Consider the following 22,655-nt stretch of genomic DNA (forward strand, 5'->3'; position numbering starts at 1 on the left):
ATGCAATTAATGGTCTAAAATTTGTGTAATTCAAAAGGAGAGAGTCTAGGGAGAAAAAGAAAGAGATAATAACAAAACTGATGAAAGTATCAACCTAAGATTCAAAGAGCTCTGTGAACCCCAAGCACAAAAAATACAAAGACAACCACACCAGGGCACATTACAAACTGCTGAAAATCAAATAAAAAGAGAAAATCATAAAAACAGTTGTGGGGGAGGGGAACACATTACCTTCAGAGGAGCAACAATTGCACTGACAGCTGATTTCTCAGGAGAAACTATAGAAGCCATAAGACAATTGAATGAAACTGTAAAATGTCCAAATAAAATTTCTCCAAATTAGAATTCTACGTCCAGGGAAAAGGATTCTTCAAAAATAAAAGGAGACCCAAAGGTATACATTAAATATGTGCAATTTTTAAATATATCAATTGTACCTCAATAAAGCTTAAAAAAAATGAAAGGCAAATAAATACATTTTCTTACCAATAGAAACTGAGAAGATTCACCATGAGAAATCATGCACTAAAAGCAAAAGAGTTCTTCAAGCAGCAGCAAAAAAAAAAATCCCACGAGGAAACATGGGATTTCAGGAAGAAATAAAGAGCAAAAGAAACAGCAAATATGTAGGTAAAGATAAATGAATATCAACATATACACTAACAATGATTTGTGGGGTTTATATGTGTATAAAATTAAATTAAATACATGACAATAGTAACACAAAATATGGGAGAATGTTAATGAAGTCAAAGTGTTCTAAGGTTAACATTCTTGGAAAAGTAGAAAAAATTAATAATTTTAGTATGACTGTAATAAGTTAAGGATGGATGTTGTGATTTCCAGGGTAAGCACTAGAAGAAGAGTTCATAATGCATAACTCAGTAATAAAAATAGAATACTTCAGTCTCCTGTCTGTCCATAAAGTCTCAAAGAAAATGATTTAAACACTTTCAGTAACAAATTATTCAAGACTCTCAATGTGTAAAAAAAACTCTTGAGTTGCTATCAGCATTGGTGTAACCAAACACCTACTACCACATGACCTAATTATTTTTTGGCATTTGATTTAGTCATTTTTATAAAAGAGCAAATTCACAGACTTAGACAAAAAGCAAACAGATTTTAGTAAATATTTTATTTGAACTAAATTAAAGTTTAACTTTGTAGCCACTTGTATTCATCATCACTGAAATCTAGCAAACTCCCATCGAAACTTAAGTTGCCCGTAGAGAAGCTGGAACTGGAAAGTTCAAGACAGTCTAAAGTTTTGAAAAAAATATCATGCATCCCGTGGATCCCCCAAAGCACAGCTCATCCACAACCCTCCTCCTCGTTGCTTCTTTCCATGCTGGGACTGTGAATTAGTCTAACCCCATATTTTCTTTCCTCTTTTCACTTGATCTCTCACCTGTATATGTCCATGAAGAACTTAACTGCAATGGAACGTTCAGGGTGGTTTTGTAAATTCTTTGGTTTGTCCATCAGCCTCCAAATGTCCCCAAAGAGTCATGCCCTCTGGTCCAAGCAAAGCCCACCGAAGTCGATTTAATGGCAATGGTTGCCCCTCTGTCATTTTGTGAAATTCCAATCAAAGCCAGATCCAGGGTTGGCTGACTCCAGGTAGTAAGTTAGAGAAGGTGTGACCTGCTTGGTGATAGCAGCAAACTTAGCCTGGTTTAGTAGGTAATAAAACTAGCTATTCACATAAATTATGAAAATTGAGTTTGGCAGTGAGGGAGTGACGAGGGAAGGGGACTCTTGGAGGTAGTCAGTGTTTGCTTGGTTTGAACTTGAGGGCCACACTGTTGATGCAAAACCTCTGACCAGTAGGCCCAGGTCCATCAGGAAACACGTGGCCAAGGTGAGCTTCGCACTGCAAGGAGAGAAGCCTCTGTCATTCCTCAACTGGGACAAGGCTCTTTATGTAAAACCAGACACATGAATCCCACATGGCCGCCCCATTCGAGTTTTTGACACTGGTGTGGGGAAAAAGTCTATTATACCAGAATTTGATTAAGAAATGAAAGGATGCAGAGCACAGTAGTGGTGAATATCTCTCTCCTTTATCAGTGAGAATGTGAGCAAGTGATTTAACTTCGGCCTTGATTTACTCATCTATAAAATGGGGATGATAATTATACCTACGTAATAGAGATGTTGTGATGATTCATTGATACGAAACATTTAAAGCACTAACAGTTCCTGGGTGAGTACTCGGTACTCTTGTAGCCAGTGTATTATTATTGTTTTTTATTGAAGACAAGACTAAGCTACATTTATCTGCTTACAAAACCAGAACATTTGAGCACCCAAGGATATCAAAGCGAATATGCTGTCTGGATTTAAGCCACTCTTCTACCAAGCTCACAGGAGGAATAACGCGCTAATGTCACCTGCAGCGCTGCTCCGCCGGTTGCTGACACGCTGCAGAGTGAGAAGGGGGCGTAGGGACGCCAGCTATGCTTGGCCTTCCTGCTGATTGTCTCTGTGCGACAGAATGTAAAGGGCCAGCTCTCTCTTTCAGACCCTTGCTCTGCTCCCATCTCTGCAAGGCTTGAACCAGGAAAGGCTCCTTCTCGGGTCTGCAGTGCCCGGAGTGATGGGAGATAGGGACCAGCAGCACAGGAGAAACCCAAGGTGCTTCCGTGACAAAAGTGCTCCCGGCCATGACACCAGATATGCAAGGACAAGCGAACTCTCTGTGGCATTTGGGGCGGCACTGGGGAAAGCAAATCAGAGAAGACAAAGACACCCACCTGCTTGCAGATGACCTCTGTGCGAGCTGGTCCCAACGAGGTGTCCACACGTCGCAGGATCCCTGTGTTACTCTCATCAGAGCCAGACGTCCCGTGAGCCTCAGAAAACGAAGGCCATCCAGTGCCTGAGCAGTACTTTTTCTCAGAGCTGTGTTAGACATCATGACACGACAGCTGTGCAGGCTGCTATTACCATACAAAGAGCATTTTATGCCCCGAATCATTTTTCTACCAAGCACGATTCGATTCCCTTCTCCTCTGCCAGATCCCAAGGCCAGTGCCGTGAACCACTGGTTCCACAGGAATCTGCCCACTGCATCTCCACTATTAAAGACGCCGTCTCATCAGGTCAAAGATTTCTTGTTCCTTTAATGTCGAAGGCATCCCTCTCAAGGACTAAAAACATGAGGAGCTTTGTGAACTGCTGCACGTTAGGAAACAGATCAAATCCCTGTGTTCTAGACGTAGGAAAGGGGGAAATCGAAATGAAATAATAGTGGTCGAAGGAGGGCATTGTGAGTTTAGCGTATCAGAGAAGCGTGAGAACTGATGAAACAGCCGTCTTCAGCCACCGGAACTTCGGGTTATCGAAATTCAAAGCCTGACTGCCTTCAGGGGTTCAAGAGCTGCCTCTGTCACTTCTTAGCTGTGTGAAATTGGACAGGCTGCTTATTCTCTCCAAGCCTCAGTTTTCTCATCTGTAACATGCGGATAATCATATCTACGTTACAGAGATGCTCTGAGGGTTTAAGGAGCTGTGCTGTGGGGCAAGTGGTGATAGGTAAGCCTGGGCACCCAGAGTCATCACCGCAGTGCAGTGACCTTCCCGGCGAAGCGCCACAGGGACGAATGATGCTGGGGGCGGGTGATGGTGGTGGCAGAGGAGCCGGCAAGAGGAGGAGGGCAACAGGCAAATCTACTCATCAGAGACTCACTCTAAGTGCTTTGAAAGACGACTCCCTTAAATCACACTAGGAAAACATTTTAAATGGCAGGGAAATGGCTCTCTCTATCTGAGGAGGAGAGACAAGAAATGAATTGTAAATTCTTCAAAAAAACCCCCCAAACACCAAAAACTGAGTAAAGAGGGGGGAAAAGTGGCAAATAATCAAATCCCTAGACTAGGAGCACAGAAGGAAGCTCAGTTTAGAGCACGAACCCCAGCAGAAAGAGTCTAGTGCAAGACAGAGACTCAAACGTTCTGGTCTTGGGACCCCTCTGTACTACAAAATTACTGAGGATCTCTGAGAACTTTTGTTTACATGAGTTTTGTCTATCGATACTTAACAAATTAGAAATTATAAGTGAGAATTTAAAAATATATGCATTAAATTATTTTTAAAAATAATAAATTCATTACATGCTAGCATAACCTATTTTTACAACAATAATTCTATTTTCGAAACTGAAACAAACATTTAGTGGGAAGAGTTGCACTGTTTTATAACTTTGTAAATCTCTTTAATGTGTAGCTTAAAAAAAATGACAATTGACTATATGTGCTCGTGCATTCAGTCTGCTGCAGTGCTGTTTCGACTGAAGTGTAGGAAGAGGATGTGGTCTCGTGGATACGCAGTTGCAAAAGGGAGCACCTCGAAGAGCCCTGAAAAGATCCCAGGAACTCAGGTATAGCTCTGAGGTTGACTTCCGAGAGACTCGGGTGTGAAGCCATGCTCTGTCTGTTATGTCTATGCAACCTTGGCAAGTTATTTAATCTTGTAAAGCCTCTGTGTCCTGATCTTCGGAATCGTAGTGGCATTGTTATTTCATGGGGTAACTGAGAGGATTAACTGAGATGCTTTCTACTTTACTGTTTTTAGCGTAGTGTCAGACACGTGGTACTTAAGTCGGTAGCTATTGTTTTTTAAATATCATTATTATTAGTAGTAACAGGTATCCATGAAATTTGAGCAGCTGTGGGTCCAATCAGAAGTGTCCGCACATTCAGATTGGGTTCTCTGCAGCCCTTTTTGTTTTCCAAGGGTTCAAAAATATTCATCCGAGCTACTTTGGTCCAGGGAAAAACACTTTAAGTATCTTTTAATCATAGCGTTTCCACACTGAACATTATATATAAACTAGTGATCATTAAAGGAATTTTGATAGAGAATTATGAATATAATAATTTTTTTAATGAATGAATCTAAGACTAATAAAAAGTCATTTAAAACATTTGATGGGAAACAATAAAAGTTTTATTGATGCAATTAACAGAATCGGGAGATTTTACCAGGTAATATGAGAGGCCCATCATGTATCATTTAAGAGTGAAAACTTAAATATTAAGGTGAATTAGAAATTCCAACATACATATTTAAATGATTAGCAGATTGTAAGGCCCTCCCTTGAGAAGCTAAAACCATTCTGGACCATCTTTAGTCATGTACTCTTAGAGGTGCTTCTTTTGTTTAGTTTTGTTATATGTTTATTTGCTTTGTTTTTATCTTAGTTTCTGGAAATTCCACAGCCCCCCAAACAGCAGCAGAGGCACTTGGTGATAACTGACAACCCTCATGGTAGGAGAATTTCCATTCCTCTGAAGGAATGGGAGCTCACAAAAGCTTAACAAGGTTACTAAGCTCCTATTAACACCTAGGATGTCAGGATATTCTGTAAAAAGGGAACTAACATCAGGCTCTCAGTTTCCTTCTATTCTAAGATTTATGACCGTGAAACATGTGATCTCACAGTAGATTTTAATAAACACTTTCAGAATCAGTGTTGGGGGGGCAGGGGGAGGAGAAGGGAGGGGAATAGAGGAAGCAGGGGAGGGGCAAAGTCACAAAATTCCAAGGTTAAGGAAGCAACAGCCTGGAGTCCCCAGGGGAGTGATAAAATCCCTAGAGCGCTCTTGACTTGGACACCCTGGACTAAATGTCTCTGAGTTGTCTCCCCCAGAATGTGCACCTTACTGGTTTGGCCTGAAAGGAAGTGTGCAGGCAGCAAGGGGCCCAGCAGCCAAGAGACAGTGATCCCTCATCCACTTGATTCCTTAACTGTTTAGTTTTGGTTGACTTTTCACCTGGTTTTGACTCTGTACAAGCATTTGAAGGAATGTTTATTTCTTTTCTACTCCTGCTGTCTATTACTGAGGCTGGAGACTGGGGACAGAGAGAGAGGGAAAATGAGAGGTCAAACAAGAATCCCTACAGCTATCCACCCTCCTGAATGGGAAGCACTGTCAGGAATATAGTCTTCATTTATAGATTCTCATTAATTAGAAAAAATTCTCAAGAGTTCCTCATTATCAAAGACACATTCATGTATATGGCCCTAAGAAGGATCTGTCTCTAAGAATGTCTCATTGCTAACATGTATCCAGTGCTTGGCATGTGTGAGGCATTGCTCTAGTGCTTTCATATGTATTAACTCATAACTCAGTTAATCCTCCCAACAACTTTATGAATTCAGTACTACAAGCATGCTCATGTTACAGGTGGGGAAACTGAGGCACAGAGAGGTTAAGAAACTTGCCTGAGGTCACACAACAGTGAAGCCAGGATGTACGTCTACAGACTTAACCACTGTACTACACTGTCTCTCCTATAAATAAATGCATCATCTTTAAGAAGAGTATGTTCTGGGGCTTCCCTGGTGGCGCAGTGGTTGAGAGTCTGCCTGCCGATGCAGGGGACGCGGGTTCGTGCCCCGGTCCGGGAGGATCCCACATGCCACGGAGCGGCTGGGCCCGTGAGCCATGGCCGCTGAGCCTGTGCGTCCGGAGCCTGTGCTCTGCAACGGGAGAGGCCACAACAGTGAGAGGCCCGCGTACCACAGAAAAAAAAAAAAAAAAAAAAAAGAAGAGTACGTTCTAGAACATAAAAGATTCTTATGAATGTATTCTTATTTTTCTCAAGTCTCAGCTTCAGCAGCAGCAGCAGTAGGAGGAAAAAAAATGGAACAAACTAAAAAGTCCTTAAGAAATGAAAATGGAAACTGCAACTAAAACTAAATGATTGAAAAGAAACAAACAGGTTGGTAGGTCCTTAAACTGGCCACTTGATGAAAGGGCTTTTGGGGAACTGGCTGGTATTCTCACGAGTCTTGGCTGCTTTGGGGATGGTCCTCAGCTTCCTTAATTTGGACGAGCACTGTGCTAATACAGTGGCTACTGGTCATATGTGGCCTTTCAAGTTTAAATTATTTAAAATTATTCAAAATGAAATAAAATTTAAAATTCAGTTTTTCAGCCGCATCAGCCACATTTCAAGTGCTCAACAGCCATGTGTGAATGGTGGCCACTGAAGTGGATGGAACAGATACAGAACATTTCCATCATCACAGAAAGTTCTACTAGACAGAGTTTTTTGCTCTGGTCTCTCCGGTCCCTACCTGCCCCCAACATTCTGTGATATACTGACAGAACCTGGCTGGGCATTGGGTAGGAAGAGAGTGTCATCTTTACAGGTACAGAAACTGGAACGCCAATGAAGTTAAAAACAAAGACTCAGATGTAGGAAGGAACATGCTCTTGAAAGATGACCTCACATCTTTTGCCTTCACAGTCAAAAGATGGAAACAGAACATCTGGCTGTTTACTACATAGTCACAGGCTGTGCTTTATACTTTTACAACACGGTTCTTTGGCTAAAAGCAGAGTGGCCATCTCAAGGTCCCACTTCTCCCTTTTAATAGAACCAAAGGTCAAAGAATAACTAATGGTTCAGAAATATGCATCCATTTTACTGTTCCTAGCTTCCCCCAGGCCATCTCAGCCTGACTGCCACCTTTCTTTTTTTCTAAAGATTTATTTTATTATTTATTATTATTTTTTTTTTTGCCGTGCCGCAAGGCTTGTGGGATCTTAGCTCCCCGACCAGGGATTGAACCCGGGCCCTTGGCAGTGAGAGCAAGGAGTCCTAACCACCGGACTGCCAGGGAATTCCCCTGACTGCCATCTTTGCTATCTCCTCACCAGCCACCGACAGAGTGAATGAAACCGGACAAAGGTCTGCCCTTCCGTGAGCGTGAAGGAAAATCAATCCTAATTGTTCCTCATCCTTGCAGGCGGGGTCTGGCTTTCCAAATTCAGCCCACATTAGCAGCCTAGGAAAGCCCAGGACTGCTCAAAGCCCAAAGCACATAATGAAGCACTGCCTAATGGAAGATTCACAGAGCTGGCTTGATTTATATTTTATTCTAAACCAATTTAGGGTTGATGCAAAAGAAAGGAAAACATCTTTGAAGTTCTGAAAAACAGGACTTCAAAGATGTTTTCCTTTCTTCTTCATCGAATCTACTTTTTTTAGACTGTTTCCTGCATGTCTAAACAAAAAAGGCTTTGTTGAGAGATTTCAGATCCTGATTGACTTAAAAGAGGCTTTGAAATCAAGGGACAATTAAATTTACTTTTAGCTACATAGAAGAGAGCATGGTATTCACTACCGTCAAGCACTGTGGGGAATCTATCCTCATAAAATTCTACATTTCCTAAATTAAATTATAAACCCATTTCTCCCTGGGAGAGATACAGTTTTAATCACATGGCCAAGCAAATACCATTATGGTTTAGATTTATTTAAATACTTTCCCAGGAAAAAAACTCTAATAGCTTTATCTTAAGGTGCCCACCAAGTTTGTTTTGTTTTTAGCTGTTTCTTGGGGATACAGAAAGAAAGAATATAGGCTAAGAAGTTAATGCTCTAAACACTAGAAATAATCAAGATAGGCAAGAATCTTAAATGAACAGCCCTCCTTATAGCAACCAGGCCAAATGAGACGGGCAATTAAAAACATCATGGGTATTTATCCAAGGCCCCAGAAGACAGAGCTGGATGAATTTAGAGGCTTACTCTCCTTCGGTACCTTTTGATCTTTATCTCACCTGAAAAGCGGGCTGTCACAGCACACACAGTGATACATTCCTGATTCCTTGTTATTCAGGTAGATCCCACTGAAAGGCTGAAAGTAAATGAGTTACATCACCTTCAGGTTTCTCATAACGCCAGCAGGACACAATACAGCAGATCCAGATCCAAGATTAAGTCTCCCAATAAAGGAATTTTTGTACTAATTTGACAAAGTGCAAATATCACTGGAGAGAAAATTACAGTGTGCCCAGTGAAGAAGCCTACAGGCTTGTTTACGACCGGCCTTTATTGTGCCAAATATTCAAATTATGACATTAATAATGCTTTGTATTTATATAGCACGTTTCACCCAAGAACATCAAAGCCTGTGAAAAAGCAAGAGAACCGCACCTCTGGATTGTGTAAGATCTCGGTCACCATTTCAAAAGAGTTAATACAACAGGAATCTAGTCCACTGTCTAAAACACTTTGAAATCTCCAATTACAGACAGGATATAGATCATAAAAAGCAAAGCTCAGTGAGATTAGCTTGTGCCTTTAATATGCTTCACGTGGTGTTTAGGACACTGCATACTTAATAAATGCTAAATAATGAGCTAGATACTCGCAGGGCCTAAGTTACTACTTAGATGAAATTACCACGTTAATTGTGGCTTAAGGAGTTTGCAGGTTCCGAGAGGAACACAAGGAGACTTGAGGCAATGAATGAGCCAAGACTAATTTTTTTTAATGTTATTTTGTAAACTGATCTCATTGTTTGAAAAAAAAAAAAAAAAGACTATTTTTGCCCAGTTCCTTTTGTCATCTCCTGTCAAAGGAATGTTAAAAAAAAGAAACTCTTGGGCTTCCCTGGTGGCGTAGTGGTTGAGAGTTCGCCTGCCGATGCAGGGGACACAGGTTCGTGCCCCGGTCCAGGAGGATCCCACATGCCGCGGAGCGGCCGGGCCCGTGAGCCATGGCTGCTGAGCCCGCGCGTCCGGAGCCTGTGCTCCGCAACGGGAGAGGCCACAACAGTGAGAGGCCCGCGTACTGCAAAAAAAAAAGAAAGAAACTCTTGAATGAGCCTAGTGTGAAAATCTACAAGCAGTGGCTAGTGGCAGGCGCCGTCCCATTTTGTGGAGAGAAGCTGAGGCACAGGGTGGGTCACTGAGTCCCAGAGCTGACTCAGGAAACAAGCAGCCCCCTTGGTCCTCTCGAGATGTCCCACCTCGACAAGTCCACAGGTCAAACATTCACATTCCTCGTGGTAGGATTAACAGCACATTTTCAGGGAGCTGCATAATGGACAATTTCAAATTAACCTACTGAGCCCACCATCTCAGCACACTTCGATGTTTTCCCTCTTTAAAAACCCTGAACTTGGCTGCAGACATCCAAACAGTGGTGAGCTGGTCTTTTTCTGGCCCGTCCCCTCGAAGGCCTGTACCCAACGCTGGCACGAATGGGCATCTGGAATGAAAAGGAAGTTTCGCATCCCCCCCCACCTGGGCTGATGAGACACACATGCCATAGGGCTACCCAGACCTGAAGGTGATCTAGAGAAGCCTACTCATGCGATCTGGACAGCCTGATAATATTCAAAATATAATTCTGTCATTGCAGGGACAGTTGGGCAGAGGAAGTGACAGGGAACTGGTAGCACAGTAAGTTAAAAAAAAAAAATCAAACATAAAAGAATCCTTAGCCGACGTATTTTATGAAATGACATCTCTCCTCCGCCTCCTCACCTGATTTCCTCTGTCTGCCCTCTCACCCTTCCTCCCCAGTTTTATACAAGTCCTATCACTTATTTAGGGCTTCTCGCTTGTTCATTCCAGTATTTACTTGAAAACCTAGTGTGTATCCAATGCTGGACTGGGTACTAAGGCTGCAGAGATGGAAAACCAAAATGAAACCAAACCAACCCACAGTTCCTGCACTTGGAATCTGCTACCAAGTTGGGAAGAGACACGTGAGCTGGCAGCTGTCACACCATATGACAGGAGCGCTGAGGGAGAGGTTAGTAGGGAGTGAGGATAGCACTAGGCCCTTTACTACTAGGGGAGTTTTCACCAAGGCTTTCTGGACCAGGTAACGTCTGAGACGTCTGAGATCAGGGTTTTCTTTTTCTTTAATCTTTAGTTTTAGAAAAAAAATTATTATTATTTTTTTCATCATTATCACCATTATTTTTCATTGCATGGCTGATCGGTGTTTACTACAGGAAATGCCAAGACACTAAACTGAGTTCTGAAGGATGAGTAAAAGTTAATCAGATGAAGAAATGGAAGAGTATTTCAGACAGACAAGCAGCCTGGGCTGGGCCCACGTGACAGAACAGGGCAAGGTGGAGAAGGGAGAAGAGGTTGCTGCAAAGGTGGGGAGGGCCAGATCATAGTGGCTTTGTCAGACCACGCTAAAGAGTTTTTGTGCCATCCCACTGAAAATGGAAAGCCGTTGGAAACTTTTAAAGTGGGTGGGCACACGATCAGAACTGATTTTTATCAACAGAAGGAGTACTTGACATGCACATGAAGAATGGATTGGAGTCGGGGCAGGAAGACACTGGAGGTAAAGGACAGTCAAACGGCCACCAGTTCAAGCCTAGATTTAACTGTGGCAGGAGCAGTGGGAATAAAAAGACTAGAATAGATTCAAGAATTATTTAGAAGAGAGAACTGAAATGCGTGACTATCAGAGTCAGAGACGTAATGACTTTCAAGATATGCCTTCCCCTGGGTTTTCAAAGTCTGTCCTAAGGACTGAGTATTTGTGTACTGCCCCCACCAAATTCAAGTTTAAGCCCCGACCCGCAATGTGATGGTGTTAGGGGTTGGGGACTTTGGGAGGTGATGAGGACATGAGGGTGGAGCCCTCAAGAATGGGATTAGTGCCCTTATAAGAAGAGACACGAGAGAGTTGACCTCTTTCTCTACCACGTGAGGACATGGCAAGAAGGTGGCCATCTGCAAACCAGGACGAGAGTCCTTATCAGGAACTGAATTGGCTGGCACCTTGATCTGGGATTTCTCAGCCTCCAGAACCCTGAGAAATGAATGTTTGTTGTTTAAGCAGCCCAGTCTGTGGCATCCTGCTACAGCAGCCCGTGCTAACACAGTCTGTCTGCACCAATGCGAGTTCTCTCTTCTTTTATCTTTTCCATACTATGAATACATACCTGTTGGAAACAGATGACGCACTCAAAAGGAATGATTTGCAGATAATTTCACACAGCACTGTTTACAAAGGTGGGGACAGGGCCGATGGAGACCAACAGGGAAGGTGAAGCACCCCCGGGCCAGTGACTGAGAACACGCTACTGGCCTGTGGGACACAGAACGGGCAGGACCCGTGAGGCTGCAGCTGGAGGGGAGGGCTGCCTGCAGAAGCTGCAACCTGCGTGGGAGGAACACAGTCCTAGGGGGACCCTGGATGCCTGTTTCTCCACCGTGCCCTCTGATCTTGCTGGCATCTCCCAGGGGCCAACCCAATCAGGAGTCAGAGGGCAAGGGAGCTGGTTAGTCTTCCCAGAACTCAGAGCAGAGTGAGGCATGTGGATAGCGGATCTGGAAGGCAAAGAATGACCTGCATAAAACCTACCTTCTATTGATATTTGACTTTTAGTTATTGCTTGACCAGGCTGTAAACCCCTTCGTCGTACCTAGCAGAGTGCTAGCAAATTACTGCTGTCCAATAAAAAGCATGCGCAACTGAATTTTAATTTTGAGTCACCAAATAGAAAGCTGAGGTGTTTTACTTCTCTTTCCTGACCCTCATGGAGCTAACTAAGGCTTATAGTTCTGCAACGTTCTAAAAAGTTAACTGTGGAAATGGATCAACTGAAAGGGATCTATAGTATTACTTAAAATAATAGATGATGCTCATTTTGTCAAACGGCCAAATGCACAGAGTATATTATACCATTTGTTTGAAAATCCCACATATTTATTCTCCTAAACATCTGGCAGCTCATCTCCAGGCTGCCGTCTCCAGCTCCACACCCTGCGTGGCTCTGTCCCTCAGAATAGGGCCGGCTTACAATGCTATGGGAATGCACACAACTGCACAGGGAATCACGTGTGGCTCCCCTGTGCTATCTGCACTATGGCTAATGTAGTCTCTTTCCCAGTGAAGCCTTTATTAAAATCCCACCCACAGGAAGTTTTCAAAAATACCAGTATTTCACCAGAATCTACTGGGATCTGCTGGCCTGTCTAACGGCTTTAGCATCGGTGGCGAAGTTGAGGGTGAGACCACGGTTACACGGTCATAGCACATGGACAGCTTACCTGAATTTTGCAGGGACTGCTAAATTCAAAGATATAAATATTATACAGCTTTTGAAACCGCTGCAGTGTGGTCCACTCCGTGGGGTCTGCTTCACCAATGAAAATATCTAATAACCTGGTTCAATAACTATATTCCAGTGGTCATATTTGGGACTAAGACAGACTACTTGTTGGGAAACGCAGCCCAGTAAACATGGTACATACTATAATGAGGAACCACTGAGGGCTGTTCTCTCAGGAAATGAAAGAAAGCTGAGATTACTGAAGACAGCTTCAATAATGTGTCCTTCTCATGGCCTGCAGTCATGTGACAGTCACCACGGTTTAGTTTTTGAGCGCCTGTTATCTGCAGGCACCATGCTATGTGCTGGGGTATATACCAAGGATGGCAAGTGCTAAGAAGAGAAAGTACTGGTAAAAGCAAACCCATCGGGGCTGAGGAAAGGCTTCCCTGTGGGAGTGAGAGTACGGCTGAGAGCTGAAAGGTAGGTTTGAATGGGTCGGGTTGTTGGTGGTGGGGGAGGACACAGGGTGTAAAGGCCCGAATGGAGGGGAAGCCCAGGGTCTGAGAGCTGAAAGAGGATAGTGTGGCCGGAGTGCAGCGACCAGGGGGAAATGTGGCCAGATCTGAGGACAGGGGGTGGAGGTAGGGGCCAGAGCCTTTAGGGCCTCATTAGCCACTTTTCAACTTTTCTCTTTACTTTGAAAGCAGTGGGAAGCCACTGAAGAATTTCAAGCAGGGGGTGATGTGGTCAGATCTGTTTCCAAAAGAGAATGGCAGCTGTGAGGAGGGCAGCTGTGAGGAGAGCAGCTGGAGGCAAATGCACGCAAGCCAGGGCTGGGGGGAGCCTGGACCAGCCTGCAGGTGAGAGCAGCGGAGGGAAGCCGAGTATGGGAAGGTTCTTTAGGAGGCAGAATGGGTGGGCGAGGCGACGGAGGGCAGTGTGTCCAGAGGAAGGATTCTGGTTTGCACAACTGGATAGATATTCATGGCCGATGAAGGAGAGCAATGAAAGGCACCAGATTCGCGGAGCAGATGATGAGTTAGGTTTCGTAGCGAGATAGATTCCAACCCGTCCTGCCCTGCTCCCAACACATCTACTCAGAAACTGTCAGTCGGTGTAGCTTACCGGTTCCGTCCCTTTTTCTCTCGTGACATGGAACTGCTCTGGAGTCAGCTTCTTCTGCCACTCACTCTTGGAGAGAACTGGCTTCCGCTTTGTAAGGGACCCTGTGTCGTTAAATAGGGATTAAAAAAAATTAAAACAGCAAGGCCCAGAATGCTGAGGTTGACTTCCTTGGATTTGTCTAAGAAAATTTAGTTATCTACCCAAAGAATTAGAGTCATGCCTTTACTACAAATATTTATATTTTTAATTGTTTTCCGTATTTCATTGCATTGTTCGGGATCTCAAAATAACTACTGTATAAGAATTTATTTACTTTAATAGCAATGGTTGACAAATTGCAAATTATAAGATGGGTGCTACTGACTTTCAAATGATGTCTGTGATCAAGTTAAGGACTTTTATATTTTCTATATTATTAAAATATATTTTGCTTGGAAAAAAACCAGTAAGGCACAATGACCTTTTCTTCCCTAGCCTCTCTCCTAAAGTGCACCATCTCCCAGCAAAACACGCCATCCCTTCCCCTCCCCCTTCCACCCCTTCCTTCTTCACAGAGACCAGAAAGCTCAGGTACAAAATACTGTAACTGACTCATTAGTTTAATAAGAAATGAGTAATAAGTAGAGAGTCAGTTTTCCAGTCCTGCTGGGGCACAGAAGATAAGAGGTAGCTGAAATACGAAATAAGGTAGAATAAATTCTCCTTGGGTTACTAAGGGTAGAAATTCATCTTTCTTCTATTACTACGTTCAAAGGAGTGTTTCCTGTCAGGATACAGCTGGGAGTAGCTGAGTGATTGGAGAGAAAAGATCCTGGAGCCAGTGGGTTATTAAACCCCTCCTCCTTGCTGGTTTATAAAGATATCTCTGATTTTGTTTGTCAAGGGAGGTCTCATTAAAAATTCTTTTGTGTGGAAAAAATAAGAGACTCCTATAGCACATACTCCTGAACGGGAAACTGAGACCTACCATAATCTATTATCATGCTTCACGTTTTTTTTCCACTTTTGTCTTCCTTTCTTCTGCTCCCTTCAGCTTCTTTTTTACAACTTTTTTTTCCAGTGAGTGTAAACATAATAACTTTAGCCAAAGAGAAGTAGGAAGCCTAATGTATATTATAATAAATAAACGTTTTAATCATCCAAACGTTTTAATCATCCAACGTTAAGAATATGAGAGGACCTTATCATCTGCTTACACCTCAACTTACAAAGGAGAAAATAAGGCCCAAAGGGTTAGTAACTTGACCACAGCACTGAAGATGAAATGTTAACTACCTGTGATGTCACCACCCACATAACAAACATGTCAGAAAATCGTAGCTGAATTTCATTTTTGGTTACAAAAAAGAAAGTCGTAAATAATCTTTCAGCAAGAGAAGACTTGTATCTTCATCACGAGTTCATAACACTGCACAACATGGTATTTTCAGTAGTATATATTATTGACCGCTATGGTTGTCTACATTTTATTTAAGGGTTTTTATCTGTTAAATATATTAGAAGGTGTCCTTTCTTAAATTCTTTTTATAAGGCCACGGGGATTTCTTTTTTCCAGTGGAAATATACCTCTGAAATACTCCTATGGAAATATTGCTCAGTTACACACAAATTTTTCAGGAACTCAGCTCCTGGGGAGCAAAGCAAAATGTATTCATGTGATCATTATTACTGCTTAGTGACTTTCAGAGTTATTATGCAGAATGCCAAGTAATAAAGGGAGAAGGAATGATGAAATTTTTAAAATCACCATTTTTGCAATCACTAAAATAATAGACGGATTCAAGCAAGAATCATCAGGGAATTCTAAAACCCTTGGGTGAAAGGACTGTTGAAGAATGGAATAGTTACACATTTTCAAAATATGATCCCTCAAATTATCAATTTTAAAAGTAAGAAAATGTACCTTTACAATGGAAAAGTCTAGAAATCACCACCTCAACCAAGTAAGCAAGGTTAGCATCACTGACAGTGGGGCCAGGTGACATCATGTGCCCCTGGGTGGGACGCGCTGCACTGAGTCTGCTCTCAGAGAGCTCACCAGGACTTCTTAGGGACACCCAGGAACACTTCATCCTCATCCCATCTACTTCTCCATAGAAGTGACACTAGACATTCTCTCTTCCTGGTATAGTCTACTCCCTCAGCTTGCATGACACCAAATCCTCCCGTCTCTCCAGTTCCTCCCTCTCAGCAACCTTTCTCAGCTCCCCTTCCTCTAGCCATCCTTGAATACTGGTGTTCTTTAGAGGAGTCTGTCTTAGGCTTTCTTCTATCATTCCTCCACACCCCCTCCCCCACCCTGGGAGATTTTATCCTTAAAGTACCATCTACATGATGAGACTCCCAACCTGTTTTTTCCCTCCATCCTAGATCTCTCTGCTGAGTACTGGATCCATACACAATCTGGATATCTCCACTAAGCCCGTCCCAAACAAAAGAATTTCATGTATCTCCTCCACCCCAACCCAAATCTGGTCCTCCTCTCATGTGCTCCAGCTCATTAACTCCATGTTTCAAACCAGAAAGCCAGGCCACCATCCATGACTCTTCCCTTGCCCTTGCGCCAAGCCCGTTGGTTCTGCTTCCTAAATAACTCTAGGATCTGCTCATTCCCACCCCTCTGCAACTACCTTGGATCAGGCCACCATTACCTCCAGCACAGAATATTACAGATTTTTTTCTAATTTGTATGCCCTCCCCTATTCCAACCACTTCTTTTTCCTCACTGCCCAAAACTGTTAAATGTGACATAATACCCTCAAGATAAATTCCAAACTCCTTGATGTGACTTCCAAGGCTCTTCATGGTTGGCCCTGCTTACCACTTCCAACTTCTCCCTTCTACTATGCTCCAGGCCCTCTCAACTGTGGTCCTCTGAGTTCCCCCAGAAGACATCATAGTTTGTTTAGCTTTTTACTTGTTGTTAAGATGGAGTGAAGACTTCTAAGATCCTTACGTGCCAGGACAGAAACCGAAGTCTCCAATCTCTGGTCTCAGTTTACATGTTATCTTCTCCAAGAAATATTCCCTGACCCCCTAAGTCTGGGTTGCAAGCTCCTCCTCTGGGTTCTCACGGCCCTCAGTGCTTCCACGATAGACATGACAATCGCAGGTTAATTTGTCTGGATGTCTCATTCAACTAGAAGCTGAAAGTCTGAAAAAACTGTGTCTTTGTTCAGTGTACCCATATTCATTTCTTCATTCATTTGGTCATATTTATAGAGCACCTACTATATGCCAGACACTATTCTAGATGCTGGGGCTACAGACATAAAGAAAACAGACAAGAGTCACCGCCCTTATGGAGTTGAGGTAAAGTAACTAAGAATGTAAAACTTTAGATGATTTTTTCAAAAATCACAAAGGATATTAGAGAGTGTGAGGATGTTTGTGTATGTATTTATGTGTGCGTATATGCACACACACAATTTAAAATAATGAGGGAAGGCCTTATTAAGAAGGCGACATTTCAGCAAAGAGTTGAAGGAAATGAACAAACACACAACATGAATACCTAGAAGAAGCGCACTGCAGGCAGGGGAACCATTACAGAGGCTACTTTAATCTGGCTGAGAGGTGGAAACCTGGATCAGGGTGGCAGCAGGGGAGTGGCTAAGTAGCGAGACGCTGGACACAGTCTGATGGTAGAGCCGGGGGATCTGCTGATGGGTCAGATGTGGAGGTAAGAGAAAGCAAAGGGCCAAGGGCCATACTCCACAGCTTCTGGGCTCTGAAAGATGGGGGAAGACTACAGGAGGAGTAGGTTTGGGAACTTGGTTTTGAATTTGTTAACTTTAAAAATGCCAATCAGATATTCAAGTGGAGATGTCAACTAGGCAGTTGGATATATGGATTTAGAGTTCCAAGAGAGGTCTAGGATGAAAATATAACTTTTTGACTCCTCAGCCTTTAGATGTTATTTATCTTGGACTGGAAGATCCCCAAGTCAGTGAGTGTAGACAGAACAGAGAGAGAGGCCTGAGGGCTGGACTCTGAGGCTCTCCGCAATATACACATTGAAGAAATGGGGACAAGCAGAGAGGTGGGAAGGAAACCACAAGAATGCAGTGTCCTAGTGAAATGGAGCAGGACCCTATGGTGCTTGCCCCCCATGTCCTCAGGCTGCCTTTTGTCTGTGGAAAAACTTTAGCCAAAGAATAAGTTTAATCAGAGAAGTGAGAAAATGCAGAAACAAAGGAAAACAGTCCAACAAGACCAAATAATAATAGGTTGGTCATTAAGCAAAGTCAAGGACTTTTAGTTCCTCCTCAAGGGCTATAGGTAATATTCTGAGCCATACCCTGTGAGTTGTCTTACAGATACTGAAACCCCGCAAGGTGGAAGAAGTTACATGATGACCAGGCTATAGCCACGACATAAGCAGTCACAATTCTGAGAGCTGGCCTTAAAGAAATGGAACAAATTGACCCTGGAACTGAAGATTAACTGCACTTAAAACAATCAAGATGACGCTGATCAGACCACCGATGACCAACGTCAAGATGACTGTCAGAGCTGACTGCGCTGTTTCTGCGTGTAGCCCGCTCCCAGCATCTATAAAAGCTCTCGCCCACTGATTGTCAGTGGGGGGAGTCGGCCTTTGGACAGACCTCTGCCCCCTCCCCCGCCAGGCTGTCGGCCTCTGAAATAAAGCAAACTTTCCTTCCCACCAACCTGGTCTCTTTATTGGCGAGCCCGACCCCATTTTCGGTTACAGTTTCTGGCTGCCAACCTGGGGCTGCTGCACTCTCGCGATATCTGCTCCCGCGGTTTTCCTGAGCTGAGCCGCCGTGATGACGCCCCGGGATGGCTGTGAGGAGCCGCTGCTCGAGGCTCGCTGGCCCCGGGAAGGGGCTTTGGGGGGACGCTCCTAGCAGCTGCCGAAACCATGTGTTTGGGGGATCCTCCCTGTTTCTCCCCTGCTCGGCACTGGCTGTCAGCGCACGATTTTCCTTGGTGGAACGGAAACATGCTGGACAAACTGACGCGCTCCATGACCGAGTAAGTCCACGGGTGTGCAGCCGGCCAAACTTCTCTTTTGAGCACGAAGTGCTATCTGCGTATTTTGCCAATTGGTTCTGACGTGTCTGACATTGAGGGCTGTTTGTGAGCACTGAGTGTGTCATTTGGGCATTTTGCCAGTTGGTTCTGACGTGTGTCTACTGTCGAGGACCCTTTGTGTTGGGGAAGTGTTTGGGACTCCACATGGGTCACTGTCTTGGAGGATTGTGACAGTTGTGTCTTCTGGTATGTGAGTGTGTATTTCATTTGTGTGATTGGTATCTTTGCTGTCTTTTGTAAAATGGTAAGGTCAGGTTCAATTCATTAGAAAAATTTTAGCTATGAGATTACGACTAAAGAAAAAGGAAGATAATTTTTTAAACAATATATGACAACAGTATTCTTTATACTTTGGAAAAGAATGGATAAGATGAAACTCTTTTGAAATTCCAAAACCGATTCTTTTTGCATATGCAGTTAGAGAAAGCTGGCTTGATAAAATACTGTTTTCAGAATTCTGACCCTGAGAGAACCAAAATATGCATAGGAGAAAGCTTGATGTTAACTCTTATCATGTCCTTGAAATACAAACACAGCCCACTTTGCCTGAGACTTCAGCCTTGGGTTAAATAGTAAAACTTCAAAAGATGTTTGGGTTTATTAAACACACATCTTGTACCACATTAAAGAGAAATTAAGCTATGAGAAAAATGTAAGTTTTTAGAGGTTATGGAATATGTTCTTAAGTTTGCCAATCAGTAAATGCTGGTATAACAGTTCAATTACTTGTTTCTTGGTTTTGTTAAGGCTTTTAAGGGTTAAAAATTGTAATATGTAATTAAAGCTACTAAAAATGATAAGGGAAGCATTTCAGTGTGGAAAGCAAGTAGGATATGTGTTGTCGGCGAGAGAAAGTATAAAGAATGGAGATATATTTGTTGAGGAAAAATGAGGATAATAATTTGTCCTACAGTTGGTTGTTTTTGGATGGGCAAAGAAAAGGGACAAATCATATGGATACAAAAAGTGATAAAAGGTTTGCGAAAAAAGGGAATTTTGAGAAAAGAATTTTGTACATTGAAGGAGTGATTAAGATTAGATTGTGGGGGCTTCCCTGGTGGCGCAGTGGTTGAGAGTCCGCCTGCCGATGCAGGGGACACGGGTTCATGCCCCGGTCTGGGAAGATCCCACATGCTGCGGAGCAACTAAGCCTGTGCACCACAACTACTGAGCGTGAGCTCTGGAGCCTGTGTGCCACAACTACTGAAGCCTGCACGCCTAGAGCCCCTGCTCTGCAACAAAAGAAGCCACTGCAATGAGAAGGTCGCGCATTGCAGCAAAGAGTAGCCCCCGCTCGCTGAAACTAGAGAAAGCCCACGCACAGCAACAAAGACCCAATGCAGCCAAAAAAAAAAAAAAGATTAGATTGGATTTAATTAGGTAAATGAACTTTGTTATTAATAGTAAGCTGGTACAAAACTGGAATTAGGTTTTCTTTCTCCCTGTTAAGAGAACAAAATTTTTCAGGAATATTGAGGTGCTTTTGATAACAGTAAGTTTCTTTCTCAAGCTAACTTCGAGTATTCCAAAGGGCCCCTAGACATCTCAGAAGAAATATTAAAGTAACTAGGATTATTTAGTATGTTAAATTATATGGGAAACATACGATAACTTTTAGATCATACTGCTGAACTGGGTAAGAAATTTGAAGAATTCTAGTGGAAAGTTTTGCTTTCAACCACGTTTTTGACCCCAGTGCTTGGGATGGAAAAAATTGCCTAGTTATCACAGAGTATAATGACTTATGAGGTGTGTCACTGCTGGCTTTAAGTTTACTGCTAAAAGCACACATACAATGCTTGTGTGATAATTGGCTATAAGTGATAAAATGTATAGCCTATAAAATGTTTCCCCGTCAGCAAACCTCTGTACTTGTTTATGTCTCACTAGTCCTCCCCACAACGTGGATAACTAGGCCAATATATAAACAAGGCCCCAAGTCCACAACACAGAGTTGAATGCAGCTGCACTTTTAACCTTTCCATTTTTTATGTAATTATAACTAATGCTTACTGTATGCCTACTAAGCACCAATATTGTGATAAAACATTTTTAGGTTTGTTTTTCATTTATTCTGTAAAAAACCCTACCATTATCACTATCCTTACAGAAGAAAAAACCAGGCTTCAGCATACCAAGTTCAAGACGTGCCCAAAGACACAGGGTCAGTGATTGACACTGTCGACTCTGAAACCCCCTTAACCACAGAACTATTACCTGCCCATCATTCTCAGTGGTTGCCTACTAGTTGTTGAATTGAACTTTCATGGTTTACTTAAGCATTCCTTAACTGATGGATGTTTGGGTTAGAGCCAGTTTCTAGTTCTTAAGAGTAGTTCTGTTAAAGACATCTGTGCACATATAACTTTGTTCTTCTTTAGAATTATTTCCTTAGAAGGAATTCCCAGGAGGGGGTGTCTGATAAGTTAGCAGTTCCTGTATTGGTGTCTGGCCAAATTTTTTTTTTTGCGGTACGCGGGCCTCTCACTGTTGTGGCCTCTCCTGTTGTGGAGCACAGGCTCCGGACGCGCAGGCTCAGCGGCCATGGCTCACGGGCCCAGCTGCTCCGCGGCATGTGGGATCTTCCCAGACCAGGGCACGAACCCATGTCCCCTGCATCAGCAGGCGGACTCTCAACCACTGTGCCACCAGGGAAGCCCTGGCCAAATTTTAACGTTGCTGAAGAACCTCAGATTCCAGGGCAATTCATTAGGCTGTTTTTGACAGCACCAAGTACAAACATGGGACAAATTTCTGCTGAAACCACCACCCTATAAACGGGAATGAGAAGAGCTCCAGCCCACAGCTGTGATGTTTCCATGACCTGTGGTTCTCAGGAAACCAATGCTTGGCACACAGTAGGCACAGAACAAATAAATCAGATTGGCTGACTAGAGACACCAAGAGGTTCTGAAGGCCATGGCCCCAAGTCATGTTGGATCAGCTCCCACTGCACACTGCCAGGGCTTTTATTTAACACATCATTTTGAAAACTTCAAGGGATAAAAAGAATTCCAAGTGACTGGGTACATTTTCAGCACAGATAGGTAGCTTTAAAAGTCTTCAGTGGACACACAACAAATGGATTCAGAGACTGGATGGCTAGGCATCTGCCCATAAAACCAATGTACACGAGGCACTAGATTTCCCTGAAATAAGCCTGAAATACAGTGCCGGCTAACGCATGTCTCCACAAGTGATTCCGTACTAAAGGATGAAATGTAAACGTGCCCCAGTCCCACAGAGCAGCCAAAGGCATTTTGTAGAAAATAGACACACTTTTCCCTAGTCTGTATCACAGCCATTGACTAACGATGGTTATCAGGTTAAAGGAGGTATGGTATTAGTCCACACGTTTCCCTGGGTCCTGGAAACACAGAAATAGAGCAGGTCAGGGAGCAGATCCACAGGCATGAAAAGTCTGAACCGCCTGCTTCTCAGACGCGAAAAGCAGCATACATAACTGGAGAAGGTGGACAGTGTAACAGAGCAGGGGCCACTGCAGCAGAGAGCGCGCGGGGTGGGCTGCTGACCCAACACCTTGAGGCCCGGCTCTAGAGCGTAACATTTTATGCAAAAAAAAAAGAAGTGTGTGCACGTTTGGAGAGAGGATCTGTACCTTTACAC

At 43.3% G+C, this 22,655-nt stretch overlaps 1 protein-coding gene across 2 annotated transcripts in view; it reads right to left on the reverse strand.

Annotated features, from left to right (window-relative positions):
* Positions 1–1,129: 1,129 nt before the first annotated feature.
* MSRB2 (methionine sulfoxide reductase B2) overlaps positions 1,130–22,655 on the reverse strand; it is a 22,410-nt gene continuing 884 nt past the window's right edge. The window contains exons 2-5 of one of the 2 annotated variants that reach the window (XM_024766123.1): positions 13,968–14,068; positions 8,584–8,660; positions 2,760–2,907; positions 1,130–1,876 (exon numbers count right to left, since the gene is read on the reverse strand). In XM_024766123.1, coding sequence (XP_024621891.1) covers positions 1,772–1,876; positions 2,760–2,907; positions 8,584–8,660; positions 13,968–14,068 — 431 coding nt within the window. In that variant the 3' untranslated portion in view covers positions 1,130–1,771. The other variant, XM_024766114.1, reaches the window with a different exon arrangement.

This window comes from Neophocaena asiaeorientalis, unplaced genomic scaffold (genome assembly GCF_003031525.2).
Source record: "Neophocaena asiaeorientalis asiaeorientalis breed wild unplaced genomic scaffold, Neophocaena_asiaeorientalis_V1.1 scaffold217, whole genome shotgun sequence".
In the NCBI taxonomy this organism is placed as follows: domain Eukaryota; kingdom Metazoa; phylum Chordata; class Mammalia; order Artiodactyla; family Phocoenidae; genus Neophocaena; species Neophocaena asiaeorientalis.